Source organism: Cherax quadricarinatus, chromosome 97 (genome assembly GCF_038502225.1).
Source record: "Cherax quadricarinatus isolate ZL_2023a chromosome 97, ASM3850222v1, whole genome shotgun sequence".
Classification (NCBI taxonomy): domain Eukaryota; kingdom Metazoa; phylum Arthropoda; class Malacostraca; order Decapoda; family Parastacidae; genus Cherax; species Cherax quadricarinatus.
The window spans coordinates 2,815,252-2,842,238 of record NC_091388.1 but is presented as its reverse complement, the minus strand read 5'-3'; the positions used below and the strand labels follow the sequence as shown (position 1 = coordinate 2,842,238).

The window sequence follows — 26,987 nt, the reverse complement described above, 5'->3', positions numbered from 1 at the left end:
CCACAATCTTCAACACGTCCCTGGAAACTGGGCAACTACCTGAGGTATGGAAGACGGCAAATGTAGTTCCCATTTTTAAAAAAGGAGACAGAAAAGAGGCACTAAACTATAGACCTGTGTCATTGACGTGTATAGTATGCAAAATTATGGAGAAGATTATCAGGAGGAGAGTGGTGGAGCACCTGGAACGGAACAAGAGTATAAATGCCAACCAGCACAGATTCACAGAAGGCAAATCCTGTGTCACAAACCTTCTGGAGTTTTATGATAAAATAACAGAAGACACGAGAGAGAGGGGTGGGTTGATTGCATCTTCTTGGACTGCAAGAAGGCCTTTGACACAGTTCCTCACAAGAGATTAGTGCAGAAGCTAGAGCATCAGGCGCATATAACAGGAAGGGCACTGCAATGGATCAGAGAATACCTGACAGGGAGGCAACGAGTCATGGTACGTAATGATGTATCACAGTGGGCACCTGTGATGAGCGGGGTCCCACAGGGGTCGGTCCTAGGACCAGTGCTATTTTTGGTATATGTGAACGACATGACGGAAGGGTTAGACTCAGAAGTGTCCCTGTTTGCAGATGATGTGAAGTTAATGAGGAGAATTAAATCTGATGAGGACCAGGCAGGACTTCAAAGAGACCTGGACAGACTGGACACCTGGTCCAGCAAATGGCTTCTCGAATTTAATCCTGCCAAATGCAAAGTCATGAAGATAGGGGAAGGGCACAGAAGACCACAGACAGAGTATAGGCTAGGTGGCCAAAGACTGCAAACCTCACTCAAGGAGAAAGATCTTGGGGTGAGTATAACACCGAGCATGTCTCCGGAAGCACACATCAATCAGATAACTGCTGCAGCATATGGGCGCCTGGCAAACCTGAGAACAGCATTCCGATACCTTAGTAAGGAATCATTCAAGACACTGTACACCGTGTATGTCAGGCCCATACTGGAGTATGCAGCACCTGTTTGGAACCCGCACTTGATAAAGCACGTCAAGAAACTAGAGAAAGTACAAAGGTTTGCGACAAGGTTAGTTCCAGAGCTAAGGGGAATGTCCTATGAAGAAAGATTAAGGGAAATCGGCCTGACGACACTGGAGGACAGGAGGGTCAGGGGAGACATGATAACGACATATAAAATACTGCGTGGAATAGACAAGGTGGACAAAGACAGGATGTTCCAGGGAGGGGACACAGAAACAAGAGGCCACAATTGGAAGTTGAAGACACAAATGAGTCAGAGAGATAGTAGGAAGTATTTCTTCAGTCATAGAGTTGTAAGGCAGTGGAATAGCCTAGAAAATGACGTAGTGGAGGCAGGAACCATACACAGTTTTAAGACGAGGTTTGATAAAGCTCATGGAGCGGGGAGAGAGAGGGCCCAGTAGCAACCGGTGAAGAGGCGGGGCCAGGAGCTAAGACTCGACCCCTGCAACCACAAATAGGTGAGTACACAAACACACCACACACACACACACACACACACACACACACACACACACACACATACACACACACAACACACACACACACACACACACATACACATACACACACACACAACACACACACACACACACACACACACAACACACACACACACAGCACACACACACACACACACACACACACACACACCACACACACACACACACACAACACAACACACACACACACACACACACACACACACACACACACACACACACACACACACACACACACAAGCAGCAGACTGTACTAGAGGTGGGCAGGGAAGTTCCCCAGCCAACCTGCTTTATCTTCAATCTTCCCTACCATCCTTCTCTCCAACCATCTCCCTCCCTCCCCATCCTTCCTCCAGCCTCCCACCAACTCTCACATCTCGTTACTTCTCTTGTGCACCACAAAAAGATCAATGATCTTAGGATGCCTCGTCACTGAGCTGTGAGACTTGTAAGGTGACCACACTAATAATATTTATTTACTACCAGTACATGATACAACTTATACAGACCATAGCTCACACCAATGACATACTACTATATAGAAAGTCGCTTGTTATGCTGAGTATTTCCAGCAAATTAGGTCACTTTTGTCCCCAGGATGCCACCCACGCCAGTCCACTAACATCCAGGTACCTATTTTACTGATGGGTGAACATGGACAGCAGTTGTCTTAAGGTAATATGACAAATTTTACCACCCATACCGGGCATCGAACCACGAACACTCAGCGTGGACCAATTCAGCACCACAATTTACCCCTACAGTTCACTATTACAATTCACCACTACAGTTCACCACCACAATTCACCACTACAGTTCACCACCACAATTCACCACTACGGTTCACCACTACAAAACTGCAATCTTTAAAGCTTAAACCTTTTTCTCCCATGCTATGTCGATTCTGGCGTGGACGACAACAACCACCACAACAACCACCACGACAACAACCACTACTACCACGACAACAACCACTGCAGGGATGCCACCCTCTCACATTCTGTGTGGGATGACGACAGTTCGCATGGTATCCTCTGGTCTAACAGATAACTCCATCACCCTCGCCATCTCTCAGATTACTGACCTTGATGTTATGCCTACACTCATGTGTGAAGTGCCTCTGTGAGGTAAGTAACTATCTTTATGAGTTACGCTATGGGAATACTCACACAACTATATCTGAGTTACCCCGTCTCCTAATATCATGTTTACGTTTTCTCTGTCTACCTTGTACGTAATTATTATCGTATTTGATTTAATTCAAGGTATAACTTAACAATTCTGAGGACAATTGTGTTACAGAGGTCTGAGTTGTGATCAGACCTCTGTAACACAGTTGTTCTGAAATACGTGTGGTGTTTATATGGCACAATATATGCTTTATGGTGTGTGAAGATGTTTCGCCCATCAGGAATTTTATTAGTTGGTAAAATGTTGACGAAATGTGTTCAGAATACAATGTTTTAAATGTCATATTGTGTCTCGTTTAAACACTTGACGGTATACACAAATAACCCGCCCGTAGGAGGAGCTTACAACGACGCTTCGGTCCGACTTGGATAATTTACAAAGTCACTGTGACTTATAAAGTAAAAGGACACAAGTGCAACTAATGTGACATTTATTGTGGCAACGTTTCGCTCTCCAGGAGCTTTATCAAGCCATTACAAACAATACATGGACACAGAGGGTATATAAAGGCTCAGAGTGAGGTGCAATACTAGTGAGGTACCATTTCGATGTTCACTAGTGGTAGTAGTAGTAGTAGTGGTAGTAGTGGTAGTAGTGGTAGTAGTAGTAGTAGTAGTAGTAGTGACAAAAGTAATACAATATGGTAGAGCAATTAATTCGTACATGAGTAAAAGGATATAAAAGCTATTACTTGGGTAACATGTACGAATTAATTGCTCTACCGTATTGTATTACTTTTGTCACTACCACTACCACTACTACTACCACTAGTGAACATCTAAATGGTACCTCACTAGTATCACACCTCACTCTGAGCCTTTATATACCCTCTGTGTCCATGTATTGTTTGTAATGGCTTGATAAAGCTCCTGGAGAGCGAAACGTTGCCACAATAAATGTCACATTAGTTGCACTTGTGTCCTTTTACTTTACATATTGTCGGTAATTCTACCAACTTTATTACACTGTGACTTTGTAAATAGTCCAAGTCGAGCCGAAACGTCACTGTAAGCTGCACCCATGTACTAGTTATGTGTGTATTGTTCCAGTTACGGTATTGTGACTTTCTATTCTACACTAGAGAACAGATTCTATCACTAATATACACAAGGCTGGTAAACTCAGGTGTATAAGACACAGACATAATTTATACTGCTTCATACAATACCAGAAGTATCCTCTCTGAATTGTTTCGTCGTGATTTGTTCCAGCAACATGATTGTACCCTGAATTATTTATCAAGCAGGTAAGCCCTTTATTTTTTAAAATTTCTCTGGCATTTTAACTTTCTTTTAAACCCTCTTTCGTTCCTGTGAAGCTGTCCTTATATATCTGTTCATGGTCACAGGAAAAGTGTATTAGAAAAGCAGATAGCCTGGTAGCTAAAGCTCCCGCTTCACACACGGAGGGCCCGGGTTCGATTCCCGGCGGGTGGAAACATTTCGACACGTTTCCTTACACCTGTTGTCCTGTTCACCTAGCAGCAAATAGGTACCTGGGTGTTAGTCGACTGGTGTGGGTGGCATCCTGGGGGACAAGATTAAGGACCCCAATGGAAATAAGTTAGACAGTCCTCGATGACGCACTGACTTTCTTGGGTTATCCTGGGTGGCTAACCCTCCGGGGTTAAAAATCCGAACGAAATCTTATCTTATCTTATCTTATATATATATATTTATTTATATATATATATTTATTTATATATATATATATTTATTTATATATATATATATATATATAATATATATATGTCGTGCCGAATAGGCAGAACTTGGGATCTTGGCTTAAATAGCAACGTTCATCTTGCCATATAGGACAAGTGAAAATTTGTGTATGCAATAATTTCGCCAAAATCATTCTGAACCTAACGAAAAAAATATATTTCACTGTGTTTGTTTAGTATTAAATTATTGTAAACAAATCTGAAATATATTTAGTTGGGTTATGCTAAAAATAAATTGCTCTTGTTATAATAAGGTCAGGTAAGTTTTCTAACATTCTTTTAGTGCAAAATTATAAATTTTTACATCAACATTAATGAAAAAAATATATATTTAAACGTATAAGAGAAAATTTTAGAAAGGACTTAATTTTAAATGAGTTCTTGCTAATTGACCAGTTTTACATATTCGGCACGACATATATATATATATATATATATATATATATATATATATATATATATATATATATATATATATATATATATAAAATATGTAGTTCTTGGGGTCTCTAGTAGTATATATTATCGCCAGGCGGCACGATGAGACGCCAGTACACGTGATTTAACCAAAACTATCATGCTGAATACCATACTATGCATATATACATGTATGTATTAAAAATAGTCAGAATACTGTAACGTCTCCACGGGGAAGTGAAACTAAACTCTTCCTCCGTGAGTCATGCGTGTGGTAAGATGCGAGTAAAATGCCGGGAGCAAGAAGCTAGTAACCCCTTCTCCTGTATACATTACGAAATGTAAAGGAACTTTCGTTTCTTGTTTTGGGTCACGCTGCCTAGGTGGGATACAGCTGTTGTATTAAAAAAATAATGTGACTTGTTAATCGTCTAAATAGGACAGAAATGTCGTCACAAGTTTGTCCCCTAACCAGACGTATGTATGGTCATAGTAGACTAAGACAAGGGGATCTTAACCTCAGATTCCGAATAATAATCTTTATTCCTACAGGTACATGCACAAGGTATACAGACACTGACATTAGTGACATACTACTATATAGAAAGTCACTTGTTATGCTGAGCATTTCCCACAACTTAGGTTAATCTTGCTCCTCAGGATGCGATTTACACCAGTCGAATAACACCCAGGTACCTCTTTACTGCTAGGTGAACATGGACAGCAGGTATCTTAAGGATACACGTCCTAATGATTCCACCCGTACTGGGAATCGAACCATGGACCTCAATGTGTGAGCTGAGTGCACTACCAACCCAGCAACGGGACATCATGACTGCACTGAACTGTTACACATTAAGATAAGATAAGATAAGATAAGATTTCGTTCGGATTTTTAACCCCGGAGGGTTAGCCACCCAGGATAACCCAAGAAAGTCAGTGCGTCATCGAGGACTGTCTAACTTATTTCCATTGGGGTCCTTAATCTTGTCCCCCAGGATGCCACCCACACCAGTCGACTAACACCCAGGTACCTATTTGCTGCTAGGTGAACAGGACAACAGGTGTAAGGAAACGTGTCGGAATTTCCACCCGCCGGGAATCGAACCCGGGCCCTCCGTGTGTGAAGCGGGAGTTTTAGCCACCAGACCACCGGGCCACCACATTACGAAATTTTCCACCATGCATACACACACGCAATAACAGAGATAAATGTTCTTTTCTACGGTCTTCCCTGATGGTATCAGCCATAGCTGGGTGTTGTACTCGACGATCCAGAATGATACAGAGCTGTAGAATGATACAGAGCTGTAGAATGATGCGAACTGTACTGTAGGAGGCTCGCTGGAATGTCCCGGTCCGGGTCTTTTGCAGATGGTGACCCGGCGCTTGATGCAAAGCTGTGGAATGATGAGCCATATTCCCCTTTAACACTACGGTCTCAGACCTAATTTCCAGTATAATACTCAAGCACTCATACGTCTCTCCCTAACAACACTATTACACGCTGTATGAACCAGTGTATCCATAACTGTGTTCAACGTGGAAGGTGATGACAAGTACTCCAGAAACATGGAAGGTAACAACAAGTACTCCAGAAACATGGAAGGTAACAACAAGTACTCCAGAAACATGGAAGGTGACAACAAGTACTCCAGAAACATGGAAGGTAACAACAAGTACTCCAGAAACATGGAAGGTAACAACAAGTACTCCAGAAACGTGGAAGGTAACAACAAGTACTCCAGAAACATGGAAGGTAACAACAAGTACTCCAGAAACATGGAAGGTGACAACAAGTACTCCAGAAACATGGAAGGTGACAACAAGTACTCCAGAAACATGGAAGGTGACAACAAGTACTCCAGAAACATGGAAGGTGACAACAAGTACTCCAGAAACATGGAAGGTGACAACAAGTACTCCAGAAACATGGAAGGTAACAACAAGTACTCCAGAAACATGGAAGGTGACAACAAGTACTCCAGAAACGTGGAAGGTAACAACAAGTACTCCAGAAACATGGAAGGTGACAACAAGTACTCCAGAAACATGGAAGGTAACAACAAGTACTCCAGAAACATGGAAGGTGACAACAAGTACTCCAGAAACATGGAAGGTAACAACAAGTACTCCAGAAACATGGAAGGTAACAACAAGTACTCCAGAAACATGGAAGGTAACAAGTACTCCAGAAACATGGAAGGTAACAACAAGTACTCCAGAAACATGGAAGGTAACAAGTACTCCAGAAACATGGAAGGTAACAAGTACTCCAGAAACATGGAAGGTGATGACAAGTACTCCAGAAACATGGAAGGTAACAACAAGTACTCCAGAAACATGGAAGGTAACAACAAGTACTCCAGAAACATGGAAGGTAACAACAAGTACTCCAGAAACATGGAAGGTGACAACAAGTACTCCAGAAACGTGGAAGGTAACAACAAGTACTCCAGAAACATGGAAGGTGACAAGTACTCCAGAAACATGGAAGGTGACAACAAGTACTCCAGAAACATGGAAGGTAACAAGTACTCCAGAAACATGGAAGGTGACAAGTACTCCAGAAACATGGAAGGTGACAAGTACTCCAGAAACATGGAAGGTAACAACAAGTACTCCAGAAACATGGAAGGTGACAACAAGTACTCCAGAAAAACATGGAAGGTGACAACAAGTACTCCAGAAACATGGAAGGTAACAACAAGTACTCCAGAAACATGGAAGGTAACAACAAGTACTCCAGAAACATGGAAGGTAACAACAAGTACTCCAGAAACATGGAAGGTAACAACAAGTACTCCAGAAACATGGAAGGTGACAACAAGTACTCCAGAAACATGGAAGGTAACAACAAGTACTCCAGAAACATGGAAGGTAACAACAAGTACTCCAGAAACATGGAAGGTAACAACAAGTACTCCAGAAACATGGAAGGTAACAACAAGTACTCCAGAAACATGGAAGGTAACAACAAGTACTCCAGAAACATGGAAGGTAACAACAAGTACTCCAGAAACATGGAAGGTGACAACAAGTACTCCAGAAACATGGAAGGTAACAACAAGTACTCCAGAAACATGGAAGGTAACAACAAGTACTCCAGAAACATGGAAGGTGACAACAAGTACTCCAGAAACATGGAAGGTAACAACAAGTACTCCAGAAACATGGAAGGTGACAACAAGTACTCCAGAAACATGGAAGGTGACAACAAGTACTCCAGAAACGTGGAAGGTAACAACAAGTACTCCAGAAACATGGAAGGTGACAAGTACTCCAGAAACATGGAAGGTGACAACAAGTACTCCAGAAACATGGAAGGTGACAAGTACTCCAGAAACATGGAAGGTGACAACAAGTACTCCAGAAACATGGAAGGTGACAACAAGTACTCCAGAAACGTGGAAGGTAACAACAAGTACTCCAGAAACATGGAAGGTGACAAGTACTCCAGAAACATGGAAGGTGACAACAAGTACTCCAGAAACATGGAAGGTGACAAGTACTCCAGAAACATGGAAGGTAACAACAAGTACTCCAGAAACATGGAAGGTAACAACAAGTACTCCAGAAACATGGAAGGTAACAACAAGTACTCCAGAAACATGGAAGGTAACAACAAGTACTCCAGAAACATGGAAGGTAACAACAAGTACTCCAGAAACATGGAAGGTAACAACAAGTACTCCAGAAACATGGAAGGTAACAACAAGTACTCCAGAAACATGGAAGGTGACAACAAGTACTCCAGAAACATGGAAGGCGACAAGTACTCCAGACACTTGGGCAGCATCAGGGTATCTTTATTCCGGAAAGATACCCCAAATATCGCATAGGTGTCCCATATATCAACTTGTCGGTTTTCTGTACCTTTTATTCGCCTCCAGACCAGTGATCATCATCTAGGGAATGATGACTAAATTGAAATGTGTGCTGGTAGCACCAACAGCCTGATTATCTAGGCCAGAGGTCCTCAACCTTCCTACACAAGTGGGCCACATTTGGTCACATGTGTGATGGGTTACACGGTTTTGTTGACATTCTGCAGTGTGGCATCTACATATCGTGGCCCCCTAGTCTAGACTATCCATCAGCTGGTCTGATATGGGGTCTAGTTTCAGGACGATGACCTCTGGAGCCATTCCAAAATCGCTGGAGCAACCCAATGTGGAATTAAGGACTTTATAGCCTCATAAACACACAAAATAGCGCTACCAAATTCCTTACATGTAATCCTATATAAAATAATCAACAATTAACCCAAATGCCTAGTTCTTCCTATTTAAATCCCTCGATTGCGTGTATAAATCCTACCTAGACTGAAAAAAAAATACGAGTGTGGCTGTCGACACAAGCCTAGGGATTACATTAGGCAAATTCCTGTGGGGACCGAGAGGAGGAAAACATTTGAAGGCGGGTTTGTGATCCTGTGAGAGCTCCGGTGATCCTGGGTAATCCTTTCTTGCCTGTCTCTGGAGGATCCTGCAACTTAAAGGTCCTCACAACACACAACACTGATCCCTCCAGTATGTCAGGTTACAGCCAGTGTGTGATACGAGAGAGAGAGAGAGAGAGAGAGAGAGAGAGAGAGAGAGAGAGAGAGAGAGAGAGAGAGAGAGAGAGAGAGAGAGAGAGAGAGAGAGAGAGAAAGCTTCAAGTAAGCTTCGTGGAAAAATAATGATGTTCCATGAAAGATTCAACACATAACCTTCTTATGTTTCCAAACTAAAGTTGCCTCGCACACACACACACACACACACACACACACACACACACACGTGGGTCCGTGGGGTGAAGACGTGGGTAACAAGGCTCCGAGAACCTTGGCGTTGAAAGACGCGTAATATCAGCTAGAAGTAATCAGTGGTAGTGGAACGTCAGTGAACAATACTACGAGTGATAATTAAAGTTATTAGTTAAAGAAAGTGAGAGGAAAGCTGAAATCATAATATTTCAAAGCGCAAACCGTTGGGGGTCTTAGGCGCTGTTGCCACATTGGCAGCGGTAGGCCTGATGAAGTGACGTCACGACAAGTTGTGTGCCATTATACATATGAAGTGAAGTGTATATAATGTGAAGTGTATACTACCATCAGTGAAGAGTGAAGTGAGGAAGCGGAATATATGGTTATAATCATCACGGGTGAAGGATCTCCAAAAATAGGGATTTAAGGCCTACGTACGACTACGTCATCAGCAGCTGGCAACTGTCAACCGCAAGTTTATTCGCCTAGTTGTGGTTTGCATGTTGACGGCCCTGGCTGGCCTTGTATACTGTTTGATACTGGTCACTCACTCCTGCAAGCTATTACCAGAATTAGAATAGAAATAGCATAGACATAGAGAATATAGTGTTGACGAGTGTGAGAAGGTAGGTGGGACAAGCTTTTAAGGGCAACATGGTAAGACGGTGCTAGGGGGTCCCAGGAGGGTTTAGTCAGGTCACAAGAAGTTGCGGCCAGTCATTACACCGCACAAGACTCTCTCACACACACACACACACACACACACACACACACACACACACACACACTCACACACACACACACGCACACACGCACACAGGCAGTGTTACTACCGGTAGTTATTAGCAGTAAGAATACTTAGGAAGCTAGGAAGTCCTCTCTCAATGTGAACAAGGAAAATGATAATAACCAGCAACAATTAACACGTAAATCCAGAAAGGGCAATAAGTGGAGAGAGTAGCATAATTGGGAAAGATAAATGAGACTAAATTTGTGCCTACACGACGGACCTCTCAACCCCCCCCCCCTAACCCTCCCTCCCTCACACACAAGCACACACACACAAGGGTAGACACTCACACACACACACATACACACACATACACACATACACACACACACATACATACACACATACGTAAACACACAAACACACACACACACATACACATACACATACACACACACACACACGCACACACACACACACACACACACACACACACACACACACACACACACACACACACACACACATTCACACACACACATTCACACACACACACATACACACACACACACACACACACACACGCACACACACACACACACACACACACACACACACACACCTCCGCCACTTGACACCTTAGCCTTAGCCACCTACCCCTCCCCCAAACCACCTAACCCCTCCCCAAACCGTCTAACCCCCGCCCAACAACCTCCCTCCCTCCAATAACCATCCTCCCCCTCCCCCATAACCATCCATCCCCTCTCTCCCCCAAACCATCTAACTCCCTCCCCCAAACCATCTAACTCCCTCCCCCAACTATCTCTGCCCCTCCAATAACCATCCTCCCCCTCCCCCACAACCATCCATCCCCTCTCCTAACCGTCTATTCCCCTCCCCCTAACCAGGATGAGGACAAGGGGCTCCAAGGACGAATCTGAGAGGGAGGAATGGGAGATAGAGCTCAAAAAAAGGGAGGAAGACTGGGGAAGGAGACTAGATGAGCTGGAAAGGAAGATGGAAGAGAGGTTAGCAGCAGAATGCAGAAGGTGGAAGCAACAGGCCACAGCAGCAGAAATCAAGATAGAGAGATTAGAAGAGGAGCTGAGACATCTGAAACAGCACAGAGACAAAGATATTACAGAAGTAGCATCGGCAATGGCTACATCGAACACAGACAACAGGTCCGAAGGAAGCATGGAAACTAAACTGTATGCAGAGGTCCTGTCAAACCCACATGGGGCCAAAACAAAGACAGGGAGCACTCTAGGACAGAAAGAGAGGTTGGAAGACATTGATGGAACTAGGACATGTGCAAGGACCTTACCAGATACCTGTGGGGGCCAGGAGCAAGTGAGCAGGAAGGATAAACCAAGAAGCATAGGGGCCATAACGAGGGAAGGGACTGAAGGAAGGAACACTCCACGGGAAGGAACTAAAACACATCAGAGGATGCAATGGGAGTCACAGTGGGAGGTGGAAAGGGAGAGATCCGTGTTTGTCTATGGGCTAGACGAAGCTAAAGGGGAAACTTATGATGAAAGAAAGCAGGAGGAGAAAAAAGCGATTGAAGACATCATGAAGGTGATAGGCGAGGGGGACATGACCCAGGTGGCAAATTTTCGGAGAATTGGGTGGTTCACAAAGAAAAGGAATCGGCCTCTCAAAGTAATTTTCAAGGCAGAATCAACCCGAACCATGATCCTGCAGGAGAAAGCACGGCTGAGAGGCAAGCAGGAGTTCCGGAGTGTGTACCTCGACCGAGACAGAACACAGGACGAAAGGAAGACAATGAAAGAGAGAGTTCAAAAACGAAAGGAGAAATGGGAGGAAATGAAAAAGGAGAGCAGAATAACCCAGGATCAAATGGAAGGACAAGCGCACCCCCCAGAAACACCTGCAGAAGGACTCCAGCCACGACACCCCCAAGGCAACTGAACATTCCAAACCAACCATCACACACCGATCCCTCTGTTTCCACCCCCCGCACCACAGTTACAGTATTAGAACAGAAGTTGAAGGTTTGGTACACAAATGCAGATGGATTAACGAATAAACATGAGGAATGGCAAGAAAGAATCAATGAGAAGTCCCCAGACATCATAGCAGTTACAGAAACAAAACTCATGGAGACAATAACAGATGCAATCTTCCCACAAGGATACCAGATCATGAGGAAAGATAGAAGGGGTAGGGGGGGAGGTGGGGTTGCTCTGCTCGTAAAAAACAGATGGAAATTCGAGAAAATGGAAGGAATAGATGAGACAGGAGAAAGAGACTACATAGCAGGTACACTTCAGTCTGGGGAACACAAAGTGGTCATTGCAGTGATGTATAATCCACCACAGAACTGCAGGAGGCCAAGAGAGGAATATGAAGAGAGCAACAGAGCAATGGTGGACACACTTGCTGAGGTGGCAAGAAGAGCTCACTCCAGCAGAGCAAAGTTGCTGGTTATGGGGGATTTCAACCACAGGGAGATTGACTGGGAAAACCTGGAGCCACATGGGGGTCCCGAAACATGGAGAGCCAGGATGTTGGACGTGGTGCTGGAAAACCTCATGCACCAACATGTTAAGGACACTACCAGAGTGAGAGGGGAGGATGAACCAGCAAGATTGGACCTTGTGTTCACCCTGGGCAGCTCAGACATTGAGGATATCAAGTATGAGAGTCCCCTAGGAGCTAGCGACCACGTGGTTCTGTGCTTTGAATACATAGTAGAGCTGCAAGTGGAGAGAATAACAGGAGTAGAATGGGAAAAGCCTGACTATAAAAGAGGGGACTACATAGGGTTGAAGAACTTCATGCGGGAGGTCCAGTGGGACAGAGAACTGGCAGGAAAGCCAGTAAATGAAATGATGGAATATGTAGCAACAAAATGCAAGGAGGCAGTGGAAAGGTTCATTCCCAAGGGCAACAGTAACAACGGGAAGACCAGAACAAGCCCCTGGTTTACCCGACGGTGTAAGGAGGCAAAAACAAAGTGCAATAGAGAATGGAAAAAGTACAGAAGGCAGAGAACACACGAAAATAGGGAGATCAGTCGCAGAGCCAGGAATGAGTACGCACAGGTAAGGAGGGAGGCCCAGCGACAGTATGAAAATGACATAGCATCGAGAATCAAGACTGACCCGAAACTGTTGTATAGCCACATCAGGAGGAAGACAACAGTCAAAGACCAGGTGATCAGATTAAGGACAGAAGGTGGAGAACTCACAAGAAATGATCAGGAGGTATGTGAGGAGCTGAACAGGAGATTTAAGGAAGTTTTTACAGTAGAGACAGGAAGGGCTGTGGGAAGACAGCACAGAAGGGAACATCAAGAGGGAATATACCAACAAGTGTTGGATGACATACGAACAACTGAGGAGGAGGTGAAGAAGCTCTTAAGTGACCTTGACACCTCAAAGGCGATGGGACCGGACAACATCTCCCCATGGGTCCTTAGAGAAGGAGCAGAGATGCTGTGTGTGCCTCTAACCACAATCTTCAACACATCCCTTGAAACTGGGCAACTACCTGAGAAATGGAAGACAGCTAATGTAGTCCCCATATTTAAGAAAGGAAACAGAAACGAGGCACTAAACTACAGACCTGTGTCTCTGACATGTATTGTGTGCAAAGTCATGGAGAAGATTATCAGGAGGAGAGTGGTCGAACACCTGGAAAGGAACAAGATTATAAATGAAAACCAGCATGGGTTCATGGAAGGCAAATCTTGTATCACAAACCTCCTGGAGTTTTATGACAAGGTAACAGAAGTAAGACACGAGAGAGAGGGTTGGGTAGATTGCGTTTTCCTAGACTGCAGGAAGGCCTTTGACACAGTTCCCCACAAGAGATTAGTGCAGAAGCTGGAGGATCAGGCACACATAAAAGGAAGGGCACTGCAATGGATAAGGGAATACCTGACAGGGAGGCAGCAACGAGTCATGGTACGTGAAGAGGTATCACAGTGGGCGCCTGTTACGAGCGGGGTCCCACAGGGGTCAGTTCTAGGACCAGTGCTATTTTTGATATATGTGAACGACATGATGGAAGGAATAGACTCTGAAGTGTCCCTGTTCGCAGATGACGTGAAGTTGATGAGAAGAATTAAATCGGACGAGGATGAGGCAGGACTGCAAAGAGACCTGGAGAGGCTGGACATGTGGTCCAGTAACTGGCTCCTCGAATTCAATCCAGCCAAATGCAAAGTCATGAAGATTGGGGAGGGGCAAAGAAGACCGCAGACAGAATATAGGCTAGGTGGACAAAGACTACAGACCTCACTCAGGGAGAAAGACCTTGGGGTGACCATAACACCGAGTACATCACCGGAGGCACACATCAACCAAATAACCGCTGCAGCATACGGGCGCCTGGCAAACCTGAGAATAGCGTTCCGATACCTCAATAAGGAATCGTTCAAGACACTGTACACTGTGTATGTTAGGCCCATACTGGAGTATGCAGCACCAGTCTGGAACCCACACCTGGTCAAGCACGTCAAGAAGTTAGAGAAAGTACAAAGGTTTGCAACAAGGCTAGTCCCAGAGCTCAAGGGAATGTCGTACGAGGAAAGGTTAAGGGAAATCGGACTGACGACACTGGAGGACAGAAGGGTCAGGGGAGACATGATAACGACATACAAGATACTGCGGGGAATAGACAAGGTGGACAGAGATAGGATGTTCCAGAGAGGGGACACAGGGACAAGGGGTCACAACTGGAAGCTGAAGACTCAGACGAGTCACAGGGACGTTAGGAAGTATTTCTTCAGTCATAGAGTTGTCAGCAAGTGGAATAGCCTAGCAAGTGAAGTAGTGGAGGCAGGAACCATACATAGTTTTAAGAAGAGGTATGACAAAGCTCAGGAAGCAGAGAGAGAGAGGATCCAGTAGCGATCAGTGAAGAGGCGGGGCCAGGAGCTGAATCTCGACCCCTGCAACCACAATTAGGTGAGTACAATTAGGTGAGTACACACACACACACACACACACACAGGTTAAGGGAAATCGGCCTGACGACACTGGAGGACAGGAGGGTCAGGGGAGACATGATAACGACATATAAAATACTGCGGGGAATAGACAAGGTGGACAAAGACAGGATGTTCCAGAGATGGGACACAGACACAAGTGGTCACAATTGGAAGTTGAAGACTCAGATGAATCAAAGGGATGTTAGGAAGTATTTCTTCAGTCATAGAGTAGTCAGGCCATGGAATAGCCTAGAAAGTGATGTGGTGGAGGCAGGAACCATACATAGTTTTAAGGCGAGGTATGATAGAGCTCATGGGGCAGGGAGAGAGAGGACCTAGTAGCAATCAGCGAAGAGGCGGGGCCAGGAGCTGTGACTCGACCCCTGCAACCACAAATAGGTGAGTGAGTACACCAAGAAACTGAAAGCCGAGATCTCAAAGCCTCTTCGTAACAATGCATCTGTTCCCGAGTGATGCTGCAGCAGCCGCAAGATCAATCATCCCCAAGACAAACGAATTAAAAGCCTCACAAACATTGGCTAATAAGGCGAATGCGCTTCGTTTATTGGTGGAGAGAAGGCGGTGGTCAATGACGCTTGGTTGGTAACACTCGCCTCGTGCACTGACTGTCCGGGGTTCAATCCCCGGCACGGGTGACAACCTTAGGCATTTCTCATTACACCTGCTGTCACTGTTTGCCTAGCAGTAACTAGGTACCTGGGTGTTAGTGGACTGGTGTGGGTGGCATCCTGGGGGACAAGATTGAAGGATCACAATGGAAATAAGACAGACAGTCCTTAATGACGCACTGACTTTCTTGTGTTATCCTGGCTGGCTAACACTCCCTACCCTGGATAACCCAGGGTAGGAAGGGTTAGCCACCCAGGATAACCCAGGGTGGGGAGTGTTAGCCAGCCAGGATAACCCAGGGTAGGGAGGGTTATCCACCCAGGATAACCCAGGGTAGGGAGGGTTAGCAACCCAGGATAACCCAGGGTAGGGAGGGTTAGCAACCCAGGATAACCCAGGGTGGGGAGTGTTAGCCAGCCAGGATAACCCAGGGTAGGGAGGGTTAGCCACCCAGGGTAGGGAGTGTTAGCCACCCAGGATAACCCAGGGTAGGGAGGGTTAGCCACCCAGGATAACCCAGGGTAGGAAGCGTTAGCCACCCAGGATAACCCAGGGTAGGGAGGGTTAGCCACCCAGGATAACCCAGGGTAGGGAGGGTTAGCCAGCCAGGATAACCCAGGGTAGGGAGGGTTATCCACCCAGGATAACCCAGGGTGGGGAGTGTTAGTCACCCAGGATAACCCAGGGTAGGGAGGGTTAGCAACCCAGGATAACCCAGGGTACAGAGTGTTAGCCAGCCAGGATAACCCAGGGTAGGGAGTGTTAATCACCCAGGATAACCCAGGGTAGGGAGTGTTAGTCACCCAGGATAACCCAGGGTGGGGAGTATTAGTCACCCAGGATAACCCAGGGTAGGGAGGGTTAGCCACCCAGGATAACCCAGGGTGGGGAGTGTTAGCCAGCCAGGATAACCCAGGGTAGGGAGGGTTAGCCACCCAGGATAACCCAGGGTAGGGAGGATTAGCCACCCAGGATAACCCAGGGTAGGGAGGGTTAGCCATCCAGGATAACCCAGGGTAGGGAGTGTCAGTCACCCAGGATAACCCAGGGTAGGGAGTGTTAGTCACCCAGGATAACCCAGGGTAGGGAGGGTTAGCCACCCAGGGTAGGGAGTGTTAGCCACCCAGGATAACCCAGGGTAGGGAGGGTTAGCCACCCAGGATAACCCAGGGTAGGAAGTGTTAGCCACCCAGGATAACCCAGGGAAGGGAGGGTTAGCCACCCAGGATAACCCAGGGTAGGGAGGGTTAGCCACCCAGGATAACCCAGGGTAGGGAGGGTTAGTCACCCAGGATAACCCAGGGTAGGGAGGGTTAGCCATCCAGGATAACCCAGGGTAGGGAGGGTTAGCCACCCAGGATAACCCAGGGTAGGGAGGGTTAGCCACCCAGGATAACCCAGGGTAGGGAGGGTTAGCCACCTAGGATATCCTGGCATAGGGAGGGTTAGCCACCCAGGATAGCCCTGGGTAGGGATTGTTATCCACCCAGGATAACCCAGGGTAGGGAGGGTTAGTCACCCAGGATAACCCAGGGTAGGAAGGGTTAGCCACCCAGGATAACTGGGGTTAGGGAGGGTTAGCCACCCAGGATAACCTGGGGTAGGGAGGGTTTGCCACCCAGGATAGCCCAGGGTAGGGAGGGTTAGCCACCTAGGATATCCTGGCATAGGGAGGGTTAGCCACCCAGGATAACCCTGGGTAGGGATTGTTATCCACCAAGGAGAACCCAGGGTAGGTAGGGTTAGTCACCCAGGATAAGATAAGATAAAACCAATATTGCAAACTAGAAATACCACAGGAAATAGCAAACAAGAGGACTCCACTAGCAATAGTGAGGATATATTACCAAAAACAACTGGTGGGAGCTCCATTGTTGGTGCTAGGGAGGACAGGAATAAGACAGGGAAACATGCACCAACAGGGAATACAGTCACAGAAACCCAAGGCAAACGGAAACCAAGCCTGTGCACATACTATGCACTTGGTATCTGCTGGCATGGGAAATCTGGAAAAACAGATGGGACGTGCAACTATGACCACCCTAGAAAATGCCATGCCCATATGACAACAGGAAAATGCAAACTCCCTTCCTGTAAGCTTTTTCACCCTGAAATGTGTACCTCTTCAGTACAGGAAAGACTGTGCTATAACTTAAATTGCCAGGCATACCATCTAAAGGGGACAAAAAGATACAAAACATCCAGGCCATGGGAAAACCTGGGTAGCCACAGCCACTCAAGAGGGAGAGGTTTTTAAGTGCCAGGAAGGAAAAAAAACTGGCAGGAAATGGCAGAAATCGTACACCAAATCCAGTCATTCCTGGAGTGGAACCACAGTCGATGGCCTCCACTCCAAACCAACAGATACAGATACTAATGCCGGAAAAAAAATCCCCCCCCCCAATACCAACAATACCACCAGTCCGATAACATTCTTCTTTGCAAATATACAGGGTCTAAAGCCAGCAACAAACAAAATACCTTTCATCCGTGGACTGCTTGCAGAGGCAAAGGCAATGTTCGCGGCTTTCACTGAGACCCACATAAAGGATCACTTGGACAACGAAATATGGATCCCAGGTTACAACCTATACAGATGTGACAGAGTAAACAAGCAAAAGGGTGGGGGGGGGGGTGGCCTGTACATTGCAGAGTCACTTGTTTGCACAGAACTGCTTAATGCCTCAAATGACGTAGTGGAAGTTTTAGCAGTAAAGGTCGAGAACAAAAACCTAGTCATTGTGGTAGTCTACAAGCCCCCGGATGCAACATCCCAGCAATTCCAGGAACTGCTGTTAAAAATTGACCACTGTCTGGAAAATCTTCCAGCTCCTGCACCCAACATCTTGCTCCTGGGGGATTTCAACTTAAGGCACCTAAAATGGAGGAATATAGCAAATAATATTGTTGCAGTAATAACACCAGGAGGCAGCTCTGATGAAAACTCACACTCACGCGAGCTTTTAAATCTCTGCACAAAATTCAATTTAAAACAGCAAATAATAGAGCCTACTAGACTGGAGAATACACTAGACCTCATCTTCACTAACAATGATGATCTGATAAGAAATGTCACCATATCAAAAACAATATACTCAGATCACAACATAATTGAGGTTCAGTCATGTATGCGTGGAGCCCCAGATTTTAGATTTTGCCACCCAAGTGGCTAGTTTATTGTGCACCCCATATCCATCCTGTGGACGGTAGCGCAAGAGCATATGGATACACAAAAGGCCTAGGAACTAGGCCCCAAAGGGTTAACAGGAATACATATGGATTTATATCTACATATCTATAGTTCACTTATCTGTTACAAGCAAATTTAGGAAATTTGCTTAGTATATCTGGTATCTTATCTTCATTAATAAGATATCTTGACATGTCACATAGGTTATTATACTGTCTGTCTCTGTATTCCTCAATAAGTGGACAATTAAGCACATAGTGTTCAAGACAGTGACCAGTGCAAAGGTTTGCAACAAGACTAGTCCCAGAGCTAAGAGGTATGTCCTACGAGGAGAGGTTAAGGGAAATCAACCTGACGACACTGGAGGACAGGAGAGATAGGGGGGACATGATAACGACATACAAAATACTGAAAGGAATTGACAAGGTGGACAAAGACAGGATGTTCCAGAGATTGGACACAGTAACAAGGGGACACAGTTGGAAGCTGAAGACACAGATGAATCACAGGGATGTTAGGAAGTATTTCTTCAGCCACAGAGTAGTCAGTAAGTGGAATAGTTTGGGAAGCGATGTAGTGGAGGCAGGATCCATACATAGCTTTAAGCAGAGGTATGATAAAGCTCACGTCTCAGGGAGAGTGACCTAGTAGCGATCAGTGAAGAGGCGGGGCCAGGAGCTCGGACTCGACCCCCGCAACCTCAACTAGGTGAGTACATAATTTACATTTGGTTTGATCATCATCTGTGTGTCTCCCAAACTGCCAGAAGTACTTGTAACCAAGCCTAAGCCTGGCCACTACAACATCAGTCAGTCTGTTCACATTGCAAGTTGCTCCATAAACATACTTATCTATGTTCATGTTATCATAGTGGGTTATAGATCTACTCAGGCTTCTAACTGCATTCCTATAACAATCATTTTCATTATTTACTTCTCTCCTAATATTATTCCTAATGCTAGACACAGTTATACCAAACGTGGAGCCCCAGACCGACATAATGAGACTAGTCACGAGGGAGCATTCACCAAATTCAACTTCAATAACAAAAACATAAAGTAGGACCAAGTAAACCAAGTCCTAACCGATATAAGCTGGGAAGATATACTAAGCAACACAGACCCCAACGTATGCCTAGAACAGATTAACTTGGTGGCACTCGATGTATGCACAAGGCTTATTCCTCTAAGAAAAAGGAGGAGTAGATGTAAAATAGAAAGAGACAGGCGCTCCCTTTACAGGCGACGGAAAAGAATAACAGAGCGGCTAAAAGAGGTCAATATATCTGAAATGCGTAGGGAGACACTGGTCAGAGAAATAGCAAGCATCGAACTCAAGCTAAAGGAATCTTATAGGAGTCAGGAATCGCGGGAAGAACTAAAAGCCATAAATGAAATCGAAAGAAACCCAAAGTATTTCTTCTCCTATGCCAAATCAAAATCGAGAACAACGTCCAGTATTGGGCCCCTACTTAAACAAGATGGGTCCTACACAGATGACAACAAGGAAATGAGTGAGCTACTCAAGTCCCAATATGACTCAGTTTTTAGCAAGCCGCTAACCAGACTGAGAGTCGAAGATCAAAATGAATTTTTTATGAGAGAGCCACAAAATTTGGTTAACACAAGCCTATCCGATGTTATCCTGACGCCAAATGACTTCGAACAGGCGATAAATGACATGCCCATGCACTCTGCCCCAGGGCCAGACTCATGGAACTCCGTGTTCATCAAGAACTGCAAGAAGCCCCTATCACGAGCCTTTTCCATCCTATGGAGAGGGAGCATGGACACGGGGGTCATCCCACAGTTACTAAAAACAAGAGACATAGCCCCACTCCACAAAGGGGGCAGTAAAGCAACAGCAAAGAACTACAGACCAATAGCACTAACATCCCATATCATAAAAATCTTTGAAAGGGTCCTAAGAAGCAAGATCACCACCCATCTAGAAACCCATCAGTTACACAACCCAGGGCAACATGGGTTTAGAACAGGTCGCTCCTGTCTGTCTCAACTATTGGATCACTACGACAAGGTCCTAGATGCACTAGAAGACAAAAAGAATGCAGATGTAATATATACAGACTTTGCAAAAGCCTTCGACAAGTGTGACTATGGCGTAATAGCGCACAAAATGCGTGCTAAAGAAATAACAGGAAAAGTCGGTCGATGGATCTATAATTTCCTCACTAACAGAACACAGAGAGTAGTCGTCAACAGAGTAAAGTCCGAGGCAGCTACGGTGAAAAGCTCTGTTCCACAAGGCACAGTACTCGCTCCCTTCTTGTTCCTCATCCTCATATCCGACATAGACAAGGATGTCAGCCACAGCACCGTGTCTTCCTTTGCAGATGACACCCGAATCTGCATGACAGTGTCTTCCATTGCAGACACTGCAAGGCTCCAGGCGGACATCAACCGAATCTTTCAGTGGGCTGCAGAAAACAATATGAAGTTCAATGATGAGAAATTTCAATTACTCAGATATGGTAAACACGAGGAAATTAAATTTTCATCAGAGTACAAAACAAATTCTGGCCACAAAATAGAGCGAAACACCAACGTCAAAGACCTGGGAGTGATCATGTCGGAGGATCTCACCTTCAAGGACCATAACATTGTATCAATCGCATCTGCTAGAAAAATGACAGGATGGATAATGAGAACCTTCAAAACTAGGGAGGCCAAGCCCATGATGACACTCTTCAGGTCACTTGTTCTATCTAGGCTGGAATATTGCTGCACACTAACAGCACCTTTCAAGGCAGGTGAAATTGCTGACCTAGAAAATGTACAGAGAACCTTCACGGCACGCATAACGGAGATAAAACACCTCAATTACTGGGAGCGCTTGAGGTTCCTGAACCTGTATTCCCTGGAACGCAGGCGGGAGAGATACATGATTATATACACCTGGAAAATCCTAGAGGGACTAGTACCGAACTTGCACACGAAAATCACTCACTACGAAAGCAAAAGACTTGGCAGACGATGCAACATCCCCCCAATGAAAAGCAGGGGTGTCACTAGCACGTTAAGAGACCATACAATAAGTGTCAGGAGCCCGAGACTGTTCAACTGCCTCCCAGCATACATAAGGGGGATTACCAACAGACCCCTGGCAGTCTTCAAGCTGGCACTGGACAAGCACCTAAAGTCGGTTCCTGACCAGCCGGGCTGTGGCTCGTACGCTGGTTTGCGTGCAGCCAGCAGCAACAGCCTGGTTGATCAGGCTCTGACCCACCAGGAGGCCTGGTCACAGACCGGGCCGCAGGGGCGTTGACCCCCGGAACTCTCTCCAGGTAAACTCCAGGTAATAACCTGGTGTAGGGAGGGCTAGCCACCCAGGATAACCCAGGGTAGAGAGTGTTAGCCACCCAGGATAACCCAGGGTAGAGAGGGTTAGCCACCCAGGATAACCCAGGGTAGGGAGGGTTAGCCACCCAGGATAACCCAAGAAAGGCAGTGCATCAGCGAAGACTGTCCGTCTTATTTCTATTGTGGTCCTCAATCTTTTCCCCCAGGATGCCACCCACACCAGTCGACTAACACCCAGGTACCTATTTACTGCTAGGTGAACAGGGACAGCAGGTGTAAGATGACTAAAACCGAGTTACCTACTTACTGCCAGGTAAACAGGGTCAGCAGGTGTAAGATGACTAAAACCGAGTTACCTACTTACTGCTAGGTAAACAGGGTCAGCAGGTGTAAGGAAACACGCCTAATGTTTCCACCCGTGCCGGGAATCGAACCATAGACCCTCAGGTTTGCTGCAGTGTGCCTCCTCTATGTTCTACTGAAGCCTGCTGGGCAGACAAAACCTTTCGACAATAAATACACCAAGTTGTTGCCCATGCGTCGTTGTTGTTGCTGGGTTTATAGGGCCACTGACACCATACACTGTCAGTGGCCACTTGTATTGACAGTGTATCGACTCATACTGACAGCATACCAACTTGTACTGACAGCATACTGACTCATACTGACAGTATACTGACAGCACACTTACTCGTACTGACAGCATATTGACTCGTACTGACAGCATACTGACTCGTACTGACAGTATACTGACTCATACTGACAGCATACTGACAGCATATTGACTCATACTGACAGTATACTGACTCATACTGACAGCACACTGACTCGTACTGACAGCATATTGACTCGTACCGACATGTAATGACTCATACTGATAATTAATAATATAACTAATAAATTAATAATAATAATAATAATAATAATGATAATAATAATGGCTTAAAAGCAAATAAATACTAGTAAAGGCTTGAGAAAACTGGAGAGTCAAACAGTGCCACATTAGATGTACATGCGTCCTTTTATCTAACATAGATGCTAATACAGTGGACCCTCGCCTAACAAACGCATCACATAACGTTAAATTCGCCTAACGGTACATTTTAACGCTAACTTTTGCCTCGGCTAACGCTAAAAAACTCGTCTAACGATATTCGTTCTCGGGTACCAATTAATATTGTTAGGTGAAGGTCCACTGTATTTGTCCACTTCATATCATTTATCCACTATATGTCAGAAATTCACTTAACTTATCCATCTGATGTGTCCCCAGCAACAGGATGTATGGATCATGCTGCCAAGGCTCTCCTGAAGAAGACTCAGCCATCTCCTCCAAGGTACTTCTACCTCTTTCAGCAGCCTACTGCTGAGTACTGCATCACCAGGAACCTGATTGCCACCACCAGCTACCTGACTACCACCAATGGATTCCTGTCCACCACCAGCAACCTAGTTACCACTACCACACTACCAGCAGCCGGGAGAATGTTGCACTTATACCATTTTCTATGTTAGTTCAGGAACTCTCTTTAAATTTACAACTAACCCACAAACTGGGAGTAACTGGATCGGTTTGTTCTAGACCATTATCAGGTCCAGGACCAGTCCAGAACTGGTCGAAACAGTCTAATTTGTTGTGAACTGTACCAATCATGGTATCATGGCTAATCCTACTATTTTAAGTTTCACTATACTCTAGAACGTCTGTGTCTACGTTCTCAGTACATCATCAGCTTATCATGATGACTACTAATCTTATTTCAAATTAAAAGTTAATAAGTGTTATTTATTTTTGTGGTCATCTGCTGCTGACTTCAAGGAAAGATGTCCGAGGGAGTTTGTTTTTGTATATAAATATAACTTATCTAAAAGTAAATACGATATTTTCCGACAACATATCAATCACCAGAAATAAATGCCCGTGCACAAAGTGCAATAACATCAATAACTTTGCCATAAAAAATCGCACAAATAATTTTTTTTAAGATTCTAAAGAATACTATGAAGAAAATGATGAATCTAGCTATTTTTTTTTTTAAATAGGCCTATACAGAATGTAATATTTTTGCGATATAGTTTATAACGTGAAGGGAAACTAAAATATTCACAGAGGCGTCACTGACAAGGTTCAGATATAAGAATATGACCTGAATCAACGATATCATTTGAATGACTCAGAGAAAAGAAATCCTATACCACTATATGAAATTATTAATGGTATTGACAAGTTTTTGTCAAAGCTATGATTTGTAATGTTACTCGTAGGGACACATGAAATGAGAAACATGTAAATGGATTTACAATTACAATTTACGTTTCAATGGTCTATTATTTCGCCTACATTTTAAGATTATAATAGCCTAGTTGATCAGCTAACAGCAAACACAGATAGTGCAAATTGCCACTGTAGGTAAAAATACCCAACAAATTTTGTTGACTTTAGGTGCCTGCCTAGCTCCTTGAAGACAACCAGGGGTCTTGAAGACAGCTACGGGTCTTGAAAACAGCTAGGAGTCCTGAAGACAGCTAGGGGTCCTGAAGACAGCTAGGGGTCTTGAAGACAGCTAGGAGTCCTGAAGACAGCTAGGAGTCCTGAAGACAGCTAGGGGTCCTGAAGACAGCTAGGGGTCTTGAAGACAGCTAGGGGTCTTGAAGACAGCTAGGGGTCTTGAAGACAGCTACGGGTCTCGAAAACAGCTAGGAGTCCTGAAGACAGCTAGGGGTCCTGAAGACAGCTAGGGGTCTTGAAGATAGCTAGGGGTCTTGAAGACAACCAGGGGTCTTGAAGACAGCTAGGGGTCTTGAAGACAACCAGGGGTCTTGAAGACAACCAGGGGTCTTGAAGACAACCAGGGGTCTTGAAGACAACCAGGGGTCTTGAAGACAACCAGGGGTCTTGAAGACAACCAGGGGTCTTGAAGACAACCAGGGGTCTTGAAGACAACCAGGGGTCTTGAAGACAGCTAGGGGTCTTGAAGACAACCAGGGGTCTTGAAGACAACCAGGGGTCTTGAAGACAACCAAGGGTCTTGAAGACAGGTACGGGTCTTGAAGATAGCTAGGGGTCTTGAAGACAACCAGGGGTCTTGAAGACAGATAGGGGTCTTGAAGACAGCTAGGGGTCCTGAAGACAGCTAGGGGTTCTGAAGACAGCTAGGGGTCCTGAAGACAGCTAGGGGTCTTGAAGACAGCTACGGGTCTCGAAAACAGCTAGGAGTCCTGAAGACAGCTAGGGGTCCTGAAGACAGCTAGGGGTCTTGAAGATAGCTAGGGGTCTTGAAGACAGCTAGGGGTCCTGAAGACAGCTAGGGGTCTTGAAGATAGCTAGGGGTCTTGAAGACAACCAGGGGTCTTGAAGACAGCTAGGGATCTTGAAGACAGCTAGGGGTCTTGAAGACAACCAGGGGTCTTGAAGACAGCTAGGGGTCTTGAAAACAGCTAGGGGTCCTGAAGACAGCTGGGGTCTTGAAGACAGCCAGGGGTCTTGAAGACAACCAGGGGTCTTGAAGACAGCTAGGGGTCTTGAAGACAGCTAGGGGTCTTGAAGACAACCAGGGGTCTTGAAGACAGCTAGGGGTCTTGAAGACAACCAGGGGTCTTGAAGACAACCAGGGGTCTTGAAGACAACCAGGGGTCTTGAAGACAACCAGGGGTCTTGAAGACAACCAGGGGTCTTGAAGACAACCAGGGGTCTTGAAGACAGCTAGGGGTCTTGAAGACAACCAGGGGTCTTGAAGACAACCAGGGGTCTTGAAGACAGCTAGGGGTCTTGAAGACAACCAGGGGTCTTGAAGATAGCTAGGGGTCTTGAAGACAACCAGGGGTCTTGAAGACAACCAGGGGTCTTGAAGACAGCTACGGGTCTTGAAAACAGCTAGGAGTCCTGAAGACAGCTAGGGGTCCTGAAGACAGCTAGGGGTCTTGAAGATAGCTAGGGGTCTTGAAGACAACCAGGGGTCTTGAAGACAGCTAGGGGTCTTGAAGACAGCTAGGGGTCTTGAAGACAGCTAGGGGTCTTGAAGACAGCCAGGGGTCTTGAAGACAGCCAGGGGTCTTGAAGACAGCCAGGGGTCTTGAAGACAGCTAGGGGTCTTGAAGACAGCTAGGGGTCTTGAAGACAGCTAGGGGTCTTGAAGACAGCTAGGGGTCTTGAAGACAACCAGGGGTCTTGAAGACAGCTAGGGGTCCTGAAGACAGCTAGGTGCCATGAAGACAGCTAGGGGTCCTGAAGACAGCTAGGGGTCTTGAAGACAGCTAGGGGTCTTGAAGACAACCAGGGGTCTTGAAGACAGCTAGGGGTCTTGAAGACAGCTAGGGGTCTTGAAGACAGCTAGGGGTCTTGAAGACAGCTAGGGGTCTTGAAGACAGCTAGGGGTCTTGAAGACAGCTAGGGGTCTTGAAGACAGCTAGGGGTCTTGAAGACAGCTAGGGGTCTTGAAGACAACCAGGGGTCTTGAAGACAGCTAGGGGTCTTGAAGACAGCTAGGGGTCTTGAAGACAGCTAGGGGTCTTGAAGACAGCTACGGGTCTCGAAAACAGCTAGGAGTCTTGAAGACAGCTAGGAGTCTTGAAGAC

The 26,987-nt window shown here is 45.6% G+C and overlaps 1 protein-coding gene across 1 annotated transcript in view; it reads left to right on the top strand.

The window, feature by feature from the left end:
- LOC128704961 (corticotropin-releasing factor-binding protein) overlaps nucleotides 1-24,733 on the top strand; it is a 293,601-nt gene extending 268,868 nt beyond the window's left edge. Inside the window, exons 7-8 of the mRNA XM_070105117.1 lie at nucleotides 2,476-2,622; nucleotides 23,686-24,733. Coding sequence (XP_069961218.1) covers nucleotides 2,476-2,621 — 146 coding nt within the window. The 3' untranslated portion in view covers nucleotide 2,622; nucleotides 23,686-24,733. The remainder of the gene's footprint in view (nucleotides 1-2,475; nucleotides 2,623-23,685) is intronic.
- Nucleotides 24,734-26,987: the final 2,254 nt, after the last annotated feature.